The sequence below is a fragment of the Sesamum indicum genome, linkage group LG3, assembly GCF_000512975.1.
Source record: "Sesamum indicum cultivar Zhongzhi No. 13 linkage group LG3, S_indicum_v1.0, whole genome shotgun sequence".
NCBI lineage: Eukaryota > Viridiplantae > Streptophyta > Magnoliopsida > Lamiales > Pedaliaceae > Sesamum > Sesamum indicum.
In genome coordinates this window covers 14,030,961-14,049,845 of record NC_026147.1, presented here as the reverse complement: position 1 = coordinate 14,049,845, position 18,885 = coordinate 14,030,961, and the positions used below count along the sequence as shown (strand labels likewise).

The 18,885-nt window shown below is 32.0% G+C and overlaps 3 protein-coding genes across 3 annotated transcripts; all 3 read right to left on the bottom strand.

Annotated features, from left to right (window-relative positions):
* On the bottom strand, positions 7,463–7,765 carry LOC105158524. Its single transcript, XM_011075306.1, has one exon. It carries the CDS (start codon positions 7,763–7,765, stop codon positions 7,463–7,465), a length of 303 nt encoding a protein of 100 aa, XP_011073608.1.
* LOC105158344 lies at positions 9,053–13,057 on the bottom strand. The gene is made up of 9 exons (XM_011075073.2): positions 12,636–13,057; positions 12,345–12,532; positions 11,342–11,523; positions 10,962–11,246; positions 10,818–10,876; positions 10,688–10,724; positions 10,494–10,565; positions 10,072–10,396; positions 9,053–9,703 (listed from the first exon to the last, which is right to left on the bottom strand). Exons 1-9 carry the CDS (start codon positions 12,721–12,723, stop codon positions 9,332–9,334), a joined length of 1,608 nt encoding a protein of 535 aa, XP_011073375.1. The 5' UTR covers positions 12,724–13,057; the 3' UTR covers positions 9,053–9,331.
* On the bottom strand, positions 17,128–18,855 carry LOC105158523 (putative UPF0481 protein At3g02645). The gene has a single exon (XM_011075305.1). It carries the CDS (start codon positions 18,853–18,855, stop codon positions 17,128–17,130), a length of 1,728 nt encoding a protein of 575 aa, XP_011073607.1.

The window sequence follows — 18,885 nt, the reverse complement described above, 5'->3', positions numbered from 1 at the left end:
TATTACATCACTATTTTATTCAATTAATATATTGATTTGATCATCATAATGCTAACAATTTTTTGTAAATTTTTGTTCCTATAACTAGCAAACTAAGGCCCAAAAACCTCAAGTTGTACCATTTGAATCGAGCGACTCTTGCTCTCATCATATTATATTATGATTCTTTATAGTAAGGGTATAAATACATGCTAAATATATTGTTCGATATCTTTTGATTATTGAATAAATATTTTCTCTAAAAATCTATATATATATTTAGCATTTCACTTTGATTTTAATTATTCATACTACATCACATATTGGCTTATATTGTATTGTGAGTATTACTTAATTATTACGTAGACGGTGTGTAATTACAATTAAACTCTAATATAAATCAAAATATAATTTACTAGATGTGTACTATGACAGAATTATACCTTTTCCCTTTCTATCGTCCTACCTCCTTTTTTGGTTACACAAGAATCTTGCTTTAGTTACGTGAAGTTACTCAATTACAAAATTTTGAAATTAGACAGCGATCTCAACTCTTGGAATCGGGGAGGATATTGGATGCTGCGGTCACAAGAGCTGACCACATTATTCCAAGGATTTTCGCGGAAATTCTCAATCATTCAGTTAATAAGAATTGATGATTGAATTAATAAGAATTTTAAAAAAGATGGGGATTGTTTTTAAAGTACATAAATAGATAACACATACTTGCACTACGGAAATTTGATTTTTCACTACTCTATAACTAACTACAGTTAAAAAAATCATGATAAATTAATATTATTAATCACAATCATTCAAAATTAATACTAAAATTTAAATTGTCACCATGATTAATCAATACATATCGTAGTTTTTAGTTATGATCAAAATATTTGATATAAGTCTAGCTAGTCATTGCTAATGTATTGGCCTCACAGGCATATCAATAAAGAGAATCAAATTCACAATTATATAATTAAAATTGATCCATCTTTACCAAATAAATTAGGGTAATTGGAACTACTTTTTTCTTGAATTTTGGTATAATTATAAATACATCCTCATTATTTTGAAAAATATAAATACCTCTCTAATTTTAATGTCCGTTTAACAATGAACTAATTTCGTTAGCCTCGACTAGCTTTCTATACAATTTTTTTTTTTTTTATGAATTGACCAAAATGCTCAACTAAATTATGAATTATTTAAAATTTTACAAAATATTTTTATGAACTAATATGCCATATAGATTATTTACTTTACCCGCCTCTAAAAAATTAATATATATTTTTTTTTCTTTCCCCGCCTCTATTTTTTATATGTATTTTCAAAAAAAAAAAATCAGTAAAAGTAAAGTGATAATTAATTTCAATCACTGTCTAGGACTACGCAATTATTTTCTATTTTAAAGAATATTTCTAACTTTTCAAATAATAAAAAAAATTTATAGTCATATCAAATCTCAATAGGTTAGCTTCAATTTGTGCAATAAATTAATGAATGTTAGCTTGAGCCCTTACTTTATATCTTAATAATAAGGGATAATTACATCTACACTCTATGACCTATAGTATATTTATACAAATCACTCTTATTTTTTAAAAAATTATACATATATATACTAAAAAAGTCAAATATAATTTATACAAATTATTTATATTTTAAAAAATTATATATATTTTTTTAAAAATATTAATATTATTAAACAAATTATCTCTATATTTTAATTGCTATGAATGATTTTTATAATTATATATAAAATATATATAATTTAATAACCCAAATAATATGTGGTCTGATTCTTGTGCAACGGTAAATTCCCGACAGATGTGAGAAAAGTTTGGAGTGTGGAAAAGAACATGGCATGTGGGCACACGGCGCATCTTAGCGTCCAGTCTTGTGGCGAGGCATGAGGGTTTACTGTTATGATGCCACGTGCGTGCCATATGTTGTGTGACTTCGTGGTCCAATTCATTCATCACCACAAACACCTAAAATTCAATTTCTTTTTTCTTTTTTGTTTGGACGATTTGGCCAACCTATTTGAAATTTTCAAATATTACTCACGAAGCACAAAAATTTTTTTAAAAAAATCTTTAAAAAATAATAAAGATGAACATGGTATCAGTCTATCTAATCTGAGTTAAACAAGAGATTTTGAGTTCGAATCTTATTGTCGTTGATAAAAAGTGTCATGTTGTACGTGATATATTGAGATACTAATATTAAATGATTCTCATCTCTAACATCTTAAACTTTTAGATGAGATGATCGTTTAATAGAGTTTATTTTAATGATTATTGAAAGAGACAATCATTGGGAAAAGTTGATTTTTTTTTGTTTTTCAAGGTTCTTGTTGTGGCTTACAACTCAATCGATACCTTATTGCACAAATTATTGTTCGCTCTGGTTTCATAGGAGCCTCATGAATTTGTATTGAAAAAACGCCTCAAAAGGGCGAAAGCCTCTGCCCAACCAAATCCTTTAACGAGATATTGTTCGCTTTGACTTCAATAGCTTCAATGCATCTTCTTCCTAGTAAGACACATTTTCAAAATAAATTTATAAGACTCCTACAAAATCAAAACAAACAATACCACTCACAACCAAACCCTCAAATTTCAAGCAGCTATCAATAATCAATGTCAAAGTCGCAACTTTTGAATAATTACTGAATAATTGGTGCTATATTTTTGGGTGAATGGGGGTTCTATCACATAGAATAGACTAGTAGTTACGCGTAAGGGCATAGATGTGTTGAAAAAGTTGTCTGCTATTAATCAATCTATGCGGGTCAAACCCGCCGTGCCTCGAATTTCTTCATCGGGTCAAGACTTGATCATAATGATTCAAATTCAATTAATTATTCTATCAAAATCGTCATTATTGCATTTCAATTCGGCACATTTCTTGGTGCCCAAGAATCCGAATGCGACATTTCATTACTTAATTCTTCCGGAACTATAATTCATCTCTTATGTCTTAAATATTTTTAATCAGAATGTAATGATTTTTTTTTCTTATATCGTATATTGTAAAAATATTAAATTACACGAATTATATCGTGGTAGCAGTGATTAGTTTATACTATACAGTATTTTATAATTATTAAAATTAGAAAAAAAGAAGTCAATTTTATTCTCAAATCAAAAATCCAAAATGATAGTGTAAATTTAGACCTCACAAAGGGCTTTTTCGACCTTCTCATATTTCGAAACGAGGGTTAATGTTGGTATTTCAAAGATGAACTTTTTTAGATTGGAATTTATTTCAAAATTCATCAATTATTTTCTCAATATCTTTTCTCGTTTTCTACTAAAATCATGTTATCTATGAATCATTTCACAATTATCTTCTACTAAGGCACAAATTATATATCCCAAATATTTTATCATATTACTGTTCACAACTATTTGAATAGTAGAGAGCAAGTAGCATGAATTTCAACTAAACGAATGACGTTGTTAATGAGAAAAACCTCTTCAATCACGCACTCCAAACTTATTTACACAAAAGGGTGGTGAAGAATTTTCTTTCAGCGAATCATATCGGGTTGTGGTCGTTGAGATTGAATTCACCGACCGATTAATTTTGAAACTCAATGTCCAACAATAGTTTTGATAATTTGTGAATTTTATATTTAAATATGGCTGAAAATTATATGAAATTACACCAAAAGCAATACCAAAAATTATGTATAGTATTAAAATATAAAATTAGGCAACCTTAATTACTAAGTTAATTGACAAATGTGCATTTGTGACCACTCAATTAGGTTGGTAATTTGGGTTGATGAACAAAGCCAGCATCCCTAGGTACGTATCATATTCTTTGATTCTTGGCTACAAAATTATGGGACATGCCTCGTGTCTTGCACTACGTGCCTAATGTCGTGTTTGGACATTGTCAACCTCACGCATACCATCTTTTGTCCGGAAAAAAAAAAAAAAAATAAAATGCATAAAACCCCCTTTTTGTTTTAAAAAGTCAGTTAGAAATTTTTTATTTTATAAATAGGCTAAAACCTTTTTGTGTTTTGTAAAACTCAATTCAGTCATCCTCTTTGCGTTAAATCCAACTAACAATGTTAATTTTTTTTATGAAATGACCGTTATACCCTTTATTCATTTTTATGTGTATATAATGTATAATTTTTTATATTTAAATCTATATATATAAATGAACAAATAATATTTCAAAAAAGAAAAAGGAAACAAAATAAGACCAACTCATGGTATTATCTGCACAATAAAAAATTATTGCAGTAGCGTTAAAATGATCTGGTGTCACTTTCGTTAAAAAAAAAAAGTAATTGCAATTAGTTTTAAATTATCTAATTTGGGGTATCATATTTAAAAATTAGTGTCGACGGTGTCACTAACTACCGTTCATAAGAAAAAATTAATTTTTTTTTTAAAATAATTTATTTCATAATCTACAGAGGCATTTTGATCAGTTTATCACAAAAAATGAATAGAAACTTAAGGGAACTATCAAAGTGGGATAGTTGTTTGACATATTAGTATTATATTCGTAATTTTCTTGAAAAACAAAAAAGAAACAATTGCATGAAAATAATTTGAATCGTTCAGAAAGACAATCATACAAAGGATGTTAAAGAAAGAATTGTGGGTTCGAGTCCTACAGATGTAAATGTCTACTTCACAGTAGTTAATGATTTTTTTTTTTATTCAGTTTGAGTATATTTTTGAGGGGAATGTAATTTGAAATTTGACAATTTGATTTGAAAATCATCCATGTATTGATCAGTTCTTGAAATTTTAACCTAAATATTTAATCATGTAAGAATCTTACCCTATAAAAAAGAAAAAAGAAAAGAAAAGAAGGGAGTAGAGAGGACATGAAATAGCAGGAAAATGGGCAGATTAGCTCCATCCTAATCAAGATTATTTGAATTAAAAGGTAAGATTAGAAACACAAAAATATTCTTAATCAATCTTGTCTGGTTCTTGTCCAAATATCACATCTACCATTAAATAATTGAGTTCATAATTAAGCATTTTTAATTAATAGTTCCTTCATGTAATCCTCATTTCTGTCTGGTAAGTAATTATTTGTTTGCTATTGTTAGTCATAATTATTGAAGGAATACATGTGGGATTGATTATTTCCTCAAATGAGGGTGGTGGGCCGGGGGTGGGGCTAGGGGGTTAAGTCTTGATTTTAAATAATAATTTTATTTTTTTAAAATTTAATTAAGTATTTAACTAAAAGAAAGTTAAGAAAAATTTGTTTTAAAAAGCTTTCAAAGAAATGTTAAGAAAAATATTTTAAAAAGTTAATAAAATTGATTTAAGTTTCTTAAATTTAAATATAACTTAACAAGTATTAAATTTTTATTAAATACATGTAATGATAATTTAAATATAAATATTGATTACAATAAAAAAATATAATTTAGTTATATATATTTAAACTAAATAACAATTTATGTTAGTTAATAAAATACAATTGTTATAATTGACTAACATTTTTATTCATATAGATATTTAAATTTGAAAAATAAATCTTAGTATATTAATCTTTGTTATGTAATTTTAATTTAAATTAAATTTTTTTATACTTAAGAGCAAAAAAATTATTTATTTTTTAGGAGGTAGGAATATAGAAAATAAAACTACTCAAAACAAGCTTAAAACAAATAAATTTCATCATGTCCCTTATAAATACACAATAATGGGCATTTTAATCAAAAGTAACAAAGAAAAGGTCAAGAACGCAAAAAATCAAGTCAAAATGTACACTAAAGATACGTGCACTCCATCTTCCATTAATTTCTCTATGAATCCTCTACCTCTAGTTATATTCTTTTCATAAATACAACCCATAATATATATCGTTGGTAATATTAAAATATAACGAGCTGATTAAATTATATACATAAATTTTAATTAGAAATATCAAAAGACATAAATAAAAAACCATTATAAAATTAAATATATTTACGGAATCCCTCCATCCCAATATATGTTTGCCCTCAGTTGGAGAAAATGAATTTCTCATGAAAATAAAATGGTTTAATTTAAACCTAAGATATAATAAATGTACTAACCACATCAATTTTAGAACAAATCAATATATGTTGTTCAAATGTCATGTTGGAAAATATGTAATGACTTAAATGCCCTTCATATACAAAAATATTACCTTACACGTAGGAGGGTCCTCCCAATTCAACGGCCGAAAACCCAAATGCTCAATTGTATTGGAGTACACATCCATTATCTCAGGAGTCTAAGCTTGCATAAGGATTTTAAATTATAATTTTTTTTTATAATAAATTCTTGGAATAAATTTGAATAATTTTAAATGTAAAGGATCATTTCTTTTTATATTTGAACTAAATTTTGATAAATAAATGAATTTCAAATTCCTTTCAAATAAAGTCATTTGAAATCCTTCTTTCAAATTCAAATTCAAATTCATCAATCCAAATACGCCCTAAGTGCAAATCGTACAATTAGACAAAACTATAAGTGTTGACAAGTTGGGGCAGACAATACTCAATTTTAGCCAAATCTACTCTCTGTCATTCTTACCCATACATATGTTTATAAAAAAAGGAAAAATTGGTATAATTATATGTGGACCCCTTATGTTATGAAAAATTACATTTAATACCTTTGAGATTTGCTTCCAACACTAAATTTGCTGATATTAACAATAAAATTAAAAAAAAAAATCTATATTTGTCCCCAATCGGTTTATTACTGATATATTACAGTTGGTCAAATAAATTTTTATGACTAAATTACCATCATATTTTTTCATATATTAATAATTATTTGACCTGCAATAAGTCAATTGAGGGTAAGTATCAATTTTTATTTAGTGTTTTTTGTTAATATTAACAAATTTAGTGAATTTTAACTAACGGATGGACTTATTGTTAGAAAGAAGGAAACCTCAAGGGTAATAGATGAAATTTTCCAAACAAAAAGAGATTTATATATAATTATATTAAATTTCAGAAAAGAGGGATATAATTATCCCTTATAAAAAAGAAAAAAAAAACAAAAAAACTAGAGCATGACCAATGTATTAAAATTTAAGGTGTTAAACATACAGAGCCTAAAGACAAGAACTCAATCACCTCAATTAATTAAAATAAGGAAAATGTAAGAAATGAAATAAATGGTGTATATGTATTTACATGCATGAATGAACGAAAACACATTAACTGAGACTTGAAATTTGATAATGAAAATAAAAAAAAATGGCTGGATAACTAAAACATATATACCATCAAATTCAAGTTTCTTTTGCACCAAAATACACAAATTGTAATTATTTGTTGTTTGAAAAATGATCAAAGTTGGTTCTCAATTCAATCCCTTTCACCTATGCTTTATAGGAATAAGTGTTGCTATTGAACCGTTTGATCGTCCCTATAAATTATAGACATTTACAGCTAAAATTAACCTTAATTTTCTCAAAAATCAAAAAAGAAAAAGAAAAATGATCAAGAATTCGGGTCAAAAAAGCGGGTGGGCTTGGGTTGGAAATTCCTCCTCCTGGGAAGATTATCATTGGTGGAAGGCTTTATCAACTTCATCACGAATGCCTTCACAATGCCCATTTTGGACATCCTGGAAGAAGTGCTGGATGCCTCCAGCTCCAAGACCCGGTTCTTTTCAGCAGCTGGTTCTTTCTGGGTAGGGCTCCGGTGAAGGCTGCACCGGAATGAACCCGGGTGCGAGGTGGGGGAGCAGAGGCATGCACGCCCGGGTGAAGACGATGACCCATAATAGTTTCTTGAATCCATTAATATGTATGTGTGTGTGTGTGTGGTTTTCTATGGTTTTTGGAGATTAAAGGCAAAGAACCGCTGAATATGTAACGGTGGTTTGTATTAATATATATATATATATATATATATATATATTAGCTAGCGGTCGTAGCAAGAATACATATAATAAATAATTTTTCACATCGTAAAATATATTAAAAATAAAAATACCTTAGTTATTTGTGTCTACATAATTTACATAATTAAATTTATCATTATTTTTATCTAATAGAAAAAACTAAAATGAAATAAATAATTTATCATGATAAATTATATAAAGCAGTTTTAAATGTGTATGAATAAGAGACTATTAATAAATTAATTAGTTAAGGTCTTTTAGGCTATTTTCGTTTAATAAATAGTATAAATACATAGAATGAAAAAATCTGTAAAATAAATTATATAAGATTTTGATAATGAAAATTTCAAGAAAATGAGGCAATTACAGTGTCGTAGACATATAGATGTTATTTATATATATATAAATTAAAATGTAGAAATATTAAAGCGTGAGAAATACGTTATGTGAGTATAATAGAGGTTTTGTTTTGGTAATTGAATTTAATAATTTTGATGTAATATTGTGACACTAAATGCGTATATTAATAAAGTGGAATGTGAAGGGATGAGGGGCGGTTTGGCGTTACGTATGAAAATTGGGAGTTTTGGGCACGCCAACGGCCAATCATGCATTCCTCCTCCCCTCCTACTCCACCTATTTTCTTTCTTCTCCTATTTCATCCCATCAACCATCTCATTCTCTCCTCTTCCGCTCTTCAAAATATCTTATAAAATACTTGAAAAATAAAACTATGTTCGAACGTGTTTCTGTGAATTTATAAATAAACTCTTTAAAATATTTTATATGATGCTATTCAAATTATACAAAATTTATATATAATTACATCACTTTTTTTTTTAAAAAAAAACACGATGTGATTAACCCTTTAAATTATTTAGGCCCGATTTTTATCCCTTAGTTTTGAATTTATTCTCTTTTCGTAGAAAGCGTAATTGCCCAATTCCAATAATTGCTTTTGTTTGTAATCCGTTTCCAGAAAGTTATTATTTGTGGGTTGTTACGTCTGTGTATTATAGACACACGCACATATATATATATATATATATATATTACTTTTATTCACGTAAATTACAATTAGTTTCCCGGGTCTGATATGTCACGAATACCTCTCATTGTTTGGTGTTAGATGACTAAATTTGTGAATAAAATTGGGACGAGAACATGGGACCATGGACCAGGTCGAGCATCAAATAGACAACACCTGACTATGATGGGGATATCTATAATACACGAGAAAGAAAGCCCAGTACTTAAAAACTATGCTCGGAAACAGCATTGCTAGACGACTCACCAAAACATAAGTCATTTTCAGAGTTAGCAGTTCAACCTGAGGCTCGAACATACGGGTATAAATCTACAACGTTACTCGATTATCTACATAAACAAACGCAGAAAGCCAAAACCTGTGCAAAAGAAGAAGCGAATTCACTTCCTGACATAGCAAGGGACTCTACGCTCCATCATTTACTTTCGAAAGAGGTTTGGGCTGAGGTAGCGTCGACGAGCTTGGTGTACTTCCGATGGCGCCTTTCTCGTGCGTACAGCACCCAGAGGATCAGAGAAAGCATAACTGCAACTGACACCATCTCGAGACCAATGTAAACCCACTGGCTGTAATGTCTTAGGTCTGGGCAGTGATCCTGGTGTATTGTAGTGAAGGTTTCTCGAACGAATGTGCAGTCGACTAGGTTGGTGAGGAACGGGCCGTAGTGGTACAAGCCGTAGCTCACATTGACGGCTCCGCTCATTTGATCATACATGCTCGGTGTTAGACGGCCCACGGTGGTGCAGATGTTGTTGCTGGAGACTTGGCACTTGTAGTTCCTCCAAACCTGCATTGTATAGTCATATGTTTCAAGGACAGATATGATCATATGGACGGTGTTCCACTTGATGGGTTCGGTTTAGAGGGCAAAGGTTTCTTCACGCTTGAACTTTGATAACAAGTCAGTGGGCATTGGGTACAAAGGAAAGGATTTGAAGGAACACATGAATGACTTAAAAAATAGCTCAAAAATAATATTTCGTGGACACTACAAGTCCATTGTAAAATGAACCATCCAAAAGTCAATGGCATTTCTACTATGGGTTTGAAATTCCCAAATTCAACTCCGTCGACCCAAATACAACCTAAGATTCTAAGTTGACCAAGATTTTTTGCAAATTCTTTCAGTTAACATAGGAGTAGTTACGAATTTACCTGCGTTGCATTGGTTAGGTCAACTTCACCAGTTGCGCATGTTCGATCCGTCTTGTCGGGATTATACGGATTGCAGAGGAGAGGCACCAATGGACCGGATTGATTGTAGTATAAAGGTCCAGCATTTGGAGGTAGGTTAGCATTTGATATGTTGGCGATGATCCCGTTTACAAGCCAAACCATTTGGAAGGTGACTTCTTCACTCTGGGAGAGTGCTTCTTGAGCAGTAGCAGGATCAACACAGGGGATAATGTCGTCTAATGCTGTATGAGCAGTCGGGTTATTAACCCACTCGTTCATTGCCACACACGTATCTCCCACGACACTTGCACAAAATAAATATGCCAAAGTTAGCATTTCAACTATTGCAGCCTCCAGACATAATCAAACATTATCCTAATCCAAATTTATGTCGTACTTACTTGTGGAGTACGAGGAATACACCACACAAGATGAAAGTGATTGCAACGAGAAGCCAACCAATGACAACCAATCTGCATAAATTTCAGCAAGATTTTTTACATCATGTAAACGGAATAAAAATTGTTTTCAAGGAAAAGTGAACTAACGACGAGACGAACACCGTAAAAATATTATACGGCCATATTGCACTCACATGTACACGAGAAACTGCAGGCCAGAAATAGATAACACTGCACCAAATTTACAAAGTCAGCGAATTAACGTTCATTCACTTGTTACTCTATAACACTTTTAAGTATAATAAAAGCGATGAGTGGGCTTACGGAAGCCGAGGAAAGCCAGGGCAAGCATCACGGCCGCTACTATAATGAGAATTAGCCTCCTGTGTGGTTTGATAAAACACTTAGTAACACATAAAAAACACTGACAAAACATTCACAATGAGTAGCTGAGTTTGGAATACTTACACAGCATCCAAATAGCGGAATATATCATCTTTATTATCCTTCGTTGCACTTTCAAGAGTGTCGGAAGCAGAGACAATCATGCTGTTGACCTTGTCAATGCTGTTCTGCACATCTTGAGGAAGAAAAACTTGATCTACTCCAACTTTCTTAGCAGCAGTAAGATAATTCGACACATTTTTTAGATTGCTGACGGTGGAATCTGCTTGTCCCACAACATAGTCTAATGTACTTGTAGTACTATCATGAAACTTTTCTTGTCCAGCATAAAGAATGGCAGAGCCAATTCTGATGATGCATGAAAAGCAAAACAGAGATGAGAGGTTGAACATAACCAATCCAAGATCACATGAGAAAAGAGAAAAAAAAACGAAGAGGCTTACATTGCGGCAATAGTTAATAATGTGAGCAAAATAAGAGATAGTGCATAGGCAGATCGAGAATAGCCATAACGTCGACGACGGCAGCAGCAAACATACATACAGACCAGCAGCAAGAAAATTCCAAATCCGACAAACCAGAATGCACCAACGAGGAAAAGAGTAGAACCGGTGTAAAGTACAGACTGCACATCAAACAAAATTTTCAAGAGTGATTAGGCAAAAATGCTGAAAATACAGACGACAATTGCAACAAACATTGGTCTATTCCAAAGTCAGGAAATAAAGAAACTAATCTCCTTCATCGGGCTTCATATAAACACATCTTCAATCACTCCAGATTTTCCGCAACATCCACAATCATCCCACTGTAGGGAATTTCCTTCAGTATTGCCTCTATATCAAGAAGAATCTCATCATCCCGCTTCTCAAACTGATATTTCTATACATCTTTTTCTGATGAAGTTCAATGTTCTTTTGAATGTTAATTTTCTGGTAATAATACAAAATACGATAAGTTTGAAAAGTGATTCTTACAATAGGATTCCCATGTTTATCAAGTTAAAAACATCAAATTGTGTGATGACAACCCAAACATTTGAACCCCAAGAAATAAGCAAAAGTTTAAGGTGATAACAGAGCACACTAGTCAACTCCAACCAATGCTACATGTGAACACAACACATGTGCTCACACATTTAAAAAGAGCTACAAACCTATCTATCATGCAAAATCACAAACATGCCTACAACTTTGTTTAGACCAAAAATAATACACATACAACCTTAAAATTTTGAATTTAACTTCTGATCGAGATCAAAGCTCAGAAGAACACTCCCAAATTCATCCACATTCCAAAGTTTCAAAATTGCAACTACAGCATTACCAGGCAGGAACTACAAAAATTAATCCAATATAGTTGTCCAGCAATATCAAAATATTTCAATTTTTAAAAAAATATAAATAAATTTCAAGGGAAAAAACAAATAATCCAAGAAACACTTACAGCTATGTAATGTTCATTGCTGATGTTCCATCCCCCTGTATAATACTTGAGATCCTCAAGAGGATCTTTCCTACGCGTTCTATCCTTAGCCAGCACTAAAGACGTTGAATTCCCGCCTTTGCTTCCTTCCAGAACAGACCTCTGGCTTCCCCACGAAACGACACCGTTTTCAGCAGCATCCGCCGCTCCTACAAGTGGGGAAAAACCAAAGAAACTCACTTTCCCACAAGAATTAACGCACATTGAAACAAAACAAAAAAACCCAATTGACATCAACTACACAAAACCCACCTGGTGATGAAAAGAACCACAAAACCACGAGAGTTAACGTTGTCAGAATCAGAAACGAAGAGGGTTTAATCTTCACACAAAACGTCATCTTGTCTCAAGCCCGTCACCGTGAAACGTGAAGTAAAGCTTCTGGGCCTCAAATATATGTATCTGTAGATGTATATATTCCGAGTTTTGGAAGCTCCGCCGCTGATTGGTGGATACTGGGGCAGGCTGATATTTGGAATCGTTTACTGTTTCTTGAGGCTGGACAGAGACAGAGACAGAGACAGAAACGTGGGGATTAGGCGGTGAAAATCTGTGTGGATGGCGCGTTTTGGGTTGTGGGGTTATGGTATAGATAATAGTATTTCAGTTGCAGTCAGCGAGTGTTGGAAGATTTTTTTGTTTTTCTTGTCGAAGTGATTAAGCAAAGTTGTCGATGAGGTAGTCTAGTAATTTCATTTTGACCTTTGTCAGAGCACTCAAGCGTTTGAATAACATTCTCTACTGTTATCACTCAGGTGGTGACTAATGGCAGAATATTTTTCTTCCATTTGGACGTTTCTATTATATTGGATCTCTATTTCGACTTTATGTTATATATTTTAGGCTAAATTACAATTAATTCTTATGATATTTGACATAATTATAAATATTTTTTTATTTAAAAAATTAAAAATACATCTTAATTAGTAATTTCTCAAACAACGAGAGAATATTCAAAATTATGCTTTCAGTTTTTCAAAGAAATCGTTAAATTTTTTGTAATTTGAAAAATTATATTTAGTAATCGTGATATTTATTTTTATTCAATAAATAATTTTTTTCATTAGTTAAAATCTAAAAAATTCGATGATATTACATAAAAATCTTTGACCTTCTAATAAGTGAGTAAAGAATTCATTGGGGTAAATATAATTATTTATTCAATTTCTCTATTAATATCAGTAAATTATAAAAAAATTTAACAAATAAAATAATCTATTCATTGTATAGAAACAATTAAGCCGTACTATCTATTATTTATCTGTTTATGTGTAATTACACTGAATTTTAGAATAATACAATGTAATCATCTATTAAAATAATTGTTAAACTTAAGGAAGAAGGAAAGATAAGTAGAGCTGCTCACGCGTTTTTGTAATGATTGCCCACTAATTCATGTTGCTTAGTTACTGCATTGCCGAAAAACCTGGATTTCATTTAAGGATAATTACATCTCACACCCTTAATTTATAATTTATTCATGCAAATTATTTATATATTTTAAAAAATTATACATACATTTACTAGAATGATTAATATCATTTACATAAATTATTAATATTTTTTAAATTATACATACATTTCCTAAAAACATCAATATTTTTATATAAACTATCATTATTTTTTAATTGTTAGGGGTGGTTTTTATAAATATAAAAGATAGAGGTAATTTATATAAATAAATTATAGTAGTGGAGTGAAATATAATTATTCTTTTCTTTTATTAGAATAACATTCTTTTACAGTATTTTTATATTTTCATCTAGTTAAGTATAAAAGGAAACACATTCAATACCCTGCATAAATATCACTATGAGCCACTTTACTAGTTTCTGCTTCAGTAGATAAGAAATAAGTTAGAAGAAAATTGTAAGAAATAAGTTATAAGAAAATTGTAAATTAAACGGTGGTAAAAGTTGGGAGTTCTTGAAATGAAAAAAAAAAATGAAGTTGGGAGATTTGAATAAACAACTTAAATTTATAATTTTGTCAATAAGTTATAAAAGTCGGTAACTAGCTCTTTTATAATTTTTGGATTGAATAGATTTAATTTAAGTAGTTTAAAAGTAAAAACTATAAATTAAAAATATTTTTTTCAACCTGCTTTTAAGGATAGATTGTCGAGTTTCGTTTGAAATTGAATATAATTACAAATACCTTTAATATTTGGGAAATTATTGAACGTCTGTCCAATTCCTTTAGCTTCCCTTAAGATCTCATTCAAAATTTATACTGAATTGCTCAAAATATTCTTTTGAACCACAAATTATACTTTCTACATATTTTCTTAAAATTCTATATATTTTTTTAAATAATAACGTTTGTCCAACATCAAAATTTTATATTATGTTTTCGTTCAATATGTTTTTTATATTTTATCAATTTATTTTTTTCTAAAAAAACAGAAGTTAAAATTTTCGTAAGGGTAACATTGATACTTCCACCTTACTGTCAAAGGATAGATCACATATTAGGGGTATCGATAATTTTTAAATAAATGAGAAAAAAATTATAATTATATTAAATTTTAAATTTTTTTAATAAAATTCCCTCACTTCTTAGTAATAAATTGATAGCCGTTTATTTTAAACAATCAGAAAGGCAGGGTTCCTTCACTACCGGAGATTGTGTTCAATTACTGGGCTGGATTTGTAAAGGCTTCATGGGCCTGTCTCAAGCCCATACACAAATTAGGCGAAAGGCCCATCTCAGCCCACATGAAATTATAAAAAAAAGGAAAAAAAGAGAATTGGATATAGCTTTGTTGTATAAACAATTATTATTAACTTATATATGCTCTATATATGGTTATTCTGTCCCTAAATTTGTTACTATACACATTGATGGCCATGCAATTCAATTGATGTTCCGTTGTGAATTATTTTTTGTTTTGGCTTATTATGAAATTTTTTTCAATTAAGGCGCTTTCGTTGCTTGAATTATTGTTTTTTTGGTTTTATATGATCTTTACGGTTTTTTCTAGGTAAAATTGTAAAATTAGTTTGTATGTATGGGGTTGCCAAAATTGGTCCCTTAACCACGAGATTGGTAATTTTAATCTTTTATATTTTTAATTTGTAGTAGTTTTAGTCTTTTCGGCCACTTTTGACAATTTTGACTATGTTTTAAATCAACAAATCAAATCAGAGCTTAGGGTTTCGATGTCTAAATAGACCTCACTTATATAGTTAATATCCTACATGAATGCTGACGTGCTAAAGGACAAGAAAATTAATCGATGAGGAGGCCATTGGTTAACCAACATCCACCACCACCTTACTGCCTATAACCTCATCGTCATTGCCATAACTTTTTTCCAGTGAGTTCTTAATCATGTGCACCATCATTAAACTCATCTTCTGACGCTAATTCCAACGCTACATCGCGTGCTCCAATCGGAGTTCAAACCCTCGATTGCTTATTAAAATCTTGCCTTAAAATCCAGAATCGTTTTCTCTCTTTTCTTGATTTGATGTTGTCCAACCTACACACCTTTTGGGACCATCACAAATTTACAATATAAAGAATTAAAATGGTCAGTCTCATAAATAGGACTCCAATTTTGCCAATCCCTTATACATAAATGACTAATTTTGTAGTTTTGCTTTTTTTCTATCAGTGCTTCACTAGGGAGAGAAATTCGCTTATAGTAAGTTAATCAAGTTCCTGAATTTGCAACCATGTGGACCGCTTTGCTTATATTATTAACCCCCAAACAACGGATTTTGGATGCGCAAATCTCGTTTCCCACAAATGGTGCCAAATAATGTAATATGTGATGCGATTGGTGTTTGTTGCGCGAGGTTAATTGTTTGCTTTCACTTGTATGAGTCTTATGGTCTTATTTGATTAAGGTGTTTCGCTAAGGAGAGGAGCTTACAAGCCACTCAAACTCTTCACCCGTAATCGATTAGAAACATGTTACCTATATTACACACATTCCTAATTAACAATAGAAATAAATTATCACCGTTGCTAATAAATAGGATTGTAAATTAAATGATTTGAGTCAAGTTGAACATATCATTGTTCAAGTTTATTTGAATCATTATCGAGCTTGAAAATTTGAGATTGAATTTAGTTTTTGATTATTAATATAATCGAGCTCAAACGAACATTAATTGGATCAAATATGAATAGAGTTCGAGTAATTTTACATTTTCAAGTATATTTTATTATGGATTAAAGGTAATTTTAATCCCCTAACTTCAGGCTATTCTCATTTTGGTCCCATAACTTACTAAGGTTCCATCTCAATTTTGGTACAAATTTCGTCGGAAAATTGAGTCACTCGCCGGAAAAAATCACATGCCAGGCATATGACTTTTTAAACTGGGAGCTGCATTTTTATTGGCTGAAACGGATGATGTGGCGACAACATGGCGCCAACGTGGCGACAATGTGAATTTAAAAAGAAAAGAAAAGAGGGATGACGTGGATATTTAATCCATGTCATCAAATGACATGATAGCAAAATGTAATTTGATGATTTATTAATATCATTAGTAACACTTTTGACATCGTCACTCAACATTTTATTCCTGGCAATATTTTTTCTTGTACTGAACAAAAATATATATTCCTTTTTTTCTTCAAGAAGCTAACGGAAGGCGAAAGAAGGTAGGAGAATCTAGTCTATTGCTGTGTTGGGAAATTCATCGAGCTCCATCACTAATCATATGATAATTGTAATACACTTATTGTATGATCAGTTTGGTTTCAAACCTAGTCTGAACAAGAATTTTCACTGCGGAGCAAAGGCAGGTTCAAGGGCTTTGATACGGAAAAGGCGACTGCAGTTATAAACTTGGCAAAATGCCTGTAAACTCATGAGCATCAAGAGCAGAATAGTTGCAAGAAACGTGAGAATTCTCCAAGAAGCAAACACATATTTCTTCATGAATCTCCCCAATTTAACCTTCCATCTCCCTTTGTAATAGTTGTTCACTTCTCCAATCAGGTCATCCAAGGGGGGCACCTTCGTCAATCTAATGGACTTGCTCATACCGTTCCACAGGTCAGCCACCTCCTTCTCACTCTTCAGATGGTTGATGATTATCTCTTTCCGGCAGAGAAATCTTGCGTCCAAATCTGTGTCGATGATTCCGTTCATCAACTCTATGTATCGGGTTAGAACCAAAGGGCCCGAAGCACTGCAAGCCTCGTATGCCACCAAGTTCCTCAAGACCACCTCAGAGTTCACGTCTAACTTGATGATAGGGATGTAAAACGTTAGAGTTTTCGCGTCGAATTTGATGCTCGTGATCCCTTCATGAATAGGCACAAATTGCACCCCGACTTCAGAAAGCTGAATGACTGAGGGGATTTTGATCTCTTCCAGCAGTGGAAGCTTGCTTGTGTTGCTGCTAGTCGAGCTCGATTCTTGCTCGTCACCTTTCTTCTCCTTATCCTGTTGAAAGAAGGTGAACACGCGTTCAACAGGCTCTTTCAGCAGTTTTATCACAGGGATTTTGGAAAGAATTGTCCATGGCAATTTCACAAACACTTTGACAGGTCTAGAGAAGATCATCCTCTTTATCAATCTCATGGGCCTTACACTTAATCTAGAAAGGATTCGCCATAACTCAGAAAGAAGCTGCCGCAAGTGACTTGGCTCCGAAAATGGAGTCTTGCTCGTCTCATGATCTGCCTGCTCTCCACCTTCTTCTTCATCCTGTAGGTCGATATTTGCAGCATCAGATGCATCTGATTTCATCGGCAGTGGCACGATGAAACGGTACAGGAAGTCTAGTAAATGAGCACAATCTTTCACTTCAATCTTCCTCCCGGCAGCAGCGTCCGCCATCTTGAATGGCGAGACCTCTTGACTGAGTTCCATCAACATATCAAACAGGACTTCATCTGGAAAGGAAAACTGAAACTTCAACAGCATTTTGATCACAAACAATGGAATTTGATTCTCGAGCATCATGATATCTCTAAGAATGGCATTATGGGTAGTCTTATGTCCCGATAAGCTGATCAAATGTGCCAATCTTGACGGGACTTTTGTTAGAATCTTACCTTTCCTGACACCACAAACTTCAAAAAACTCAAACAAGAAAGACACGTCGACGGCCATCATCCAGGCCAATGCTTCGCTGCCAAAGCTTACGGGCCTGTGATAGCAGGCCCGAATCTTAAGCTCCAATTCGCTCAGATGAGCAACGATATGTTGGAGCTTGAGGTTTTTGAGCTCCCCCTGATTTCTTTTAGCAGCAGCAACTTTGTATGTCTCCATGTCATAGAGCTCGGCCCGCAAATGGTGATAAGGGCCGATGGCAACTTCCTGCGGGGTGTAAGAATTGGGGTCACTGATGAATAGGGTTTTGGGAACAGCGAAGATGGTGACGGGGATTTCAGTTTCTTCCTCTATCTCTTCATCTAGGGTTTTACGGATCTCGTCAACCCATTTTCGTTCGTCGAAGTTTGCGGTTGAGCTTCTCAGCAAGTTCTGTTCGAAGAAAGGCATGTTCTGTCTTTTGTGTGTAAGAATGGAGAA

Bases quoted from the DNA above. Each gene is read 5' to 3' on its own strand.
- LOC105158524 (XM_011075306.1), bottom strand. From the start codon at position 7,765: ATGGATTCAAGAAACTATTATGGGTCATCGTCTTCACCCGGGCGTGCA.
- LOC105158344 (XM_011075073.2), bottom strand. From the start codon at position 12,723: ATGACGTTTTGTGTGAAGATTAAACCCTCTTCGTTTCTGATTCTGACA. The intron at 11,247-11,341 runs GTAAGCCTCTTC...ATGCATCATCAG, and splicing joins TTATTAACTATTGCCGCAAT to AATTGGCTCTGCCATTCTTT. The intron at 10,566-10,687 runs GTGAGTGCAATA...AAATTTATGCAG, and splicing joins CTGCAGTTTCTCGTGTACAT to ATTGGTTGTCATTGGTTGGC.
- LOC105158523 (XM_011075305.1), bottom strand. From the start codon at position 18,855: ATGCCTTTCTTCGAACAGAACTTGCTGAGAAGCTCAACCGCAAACTTC.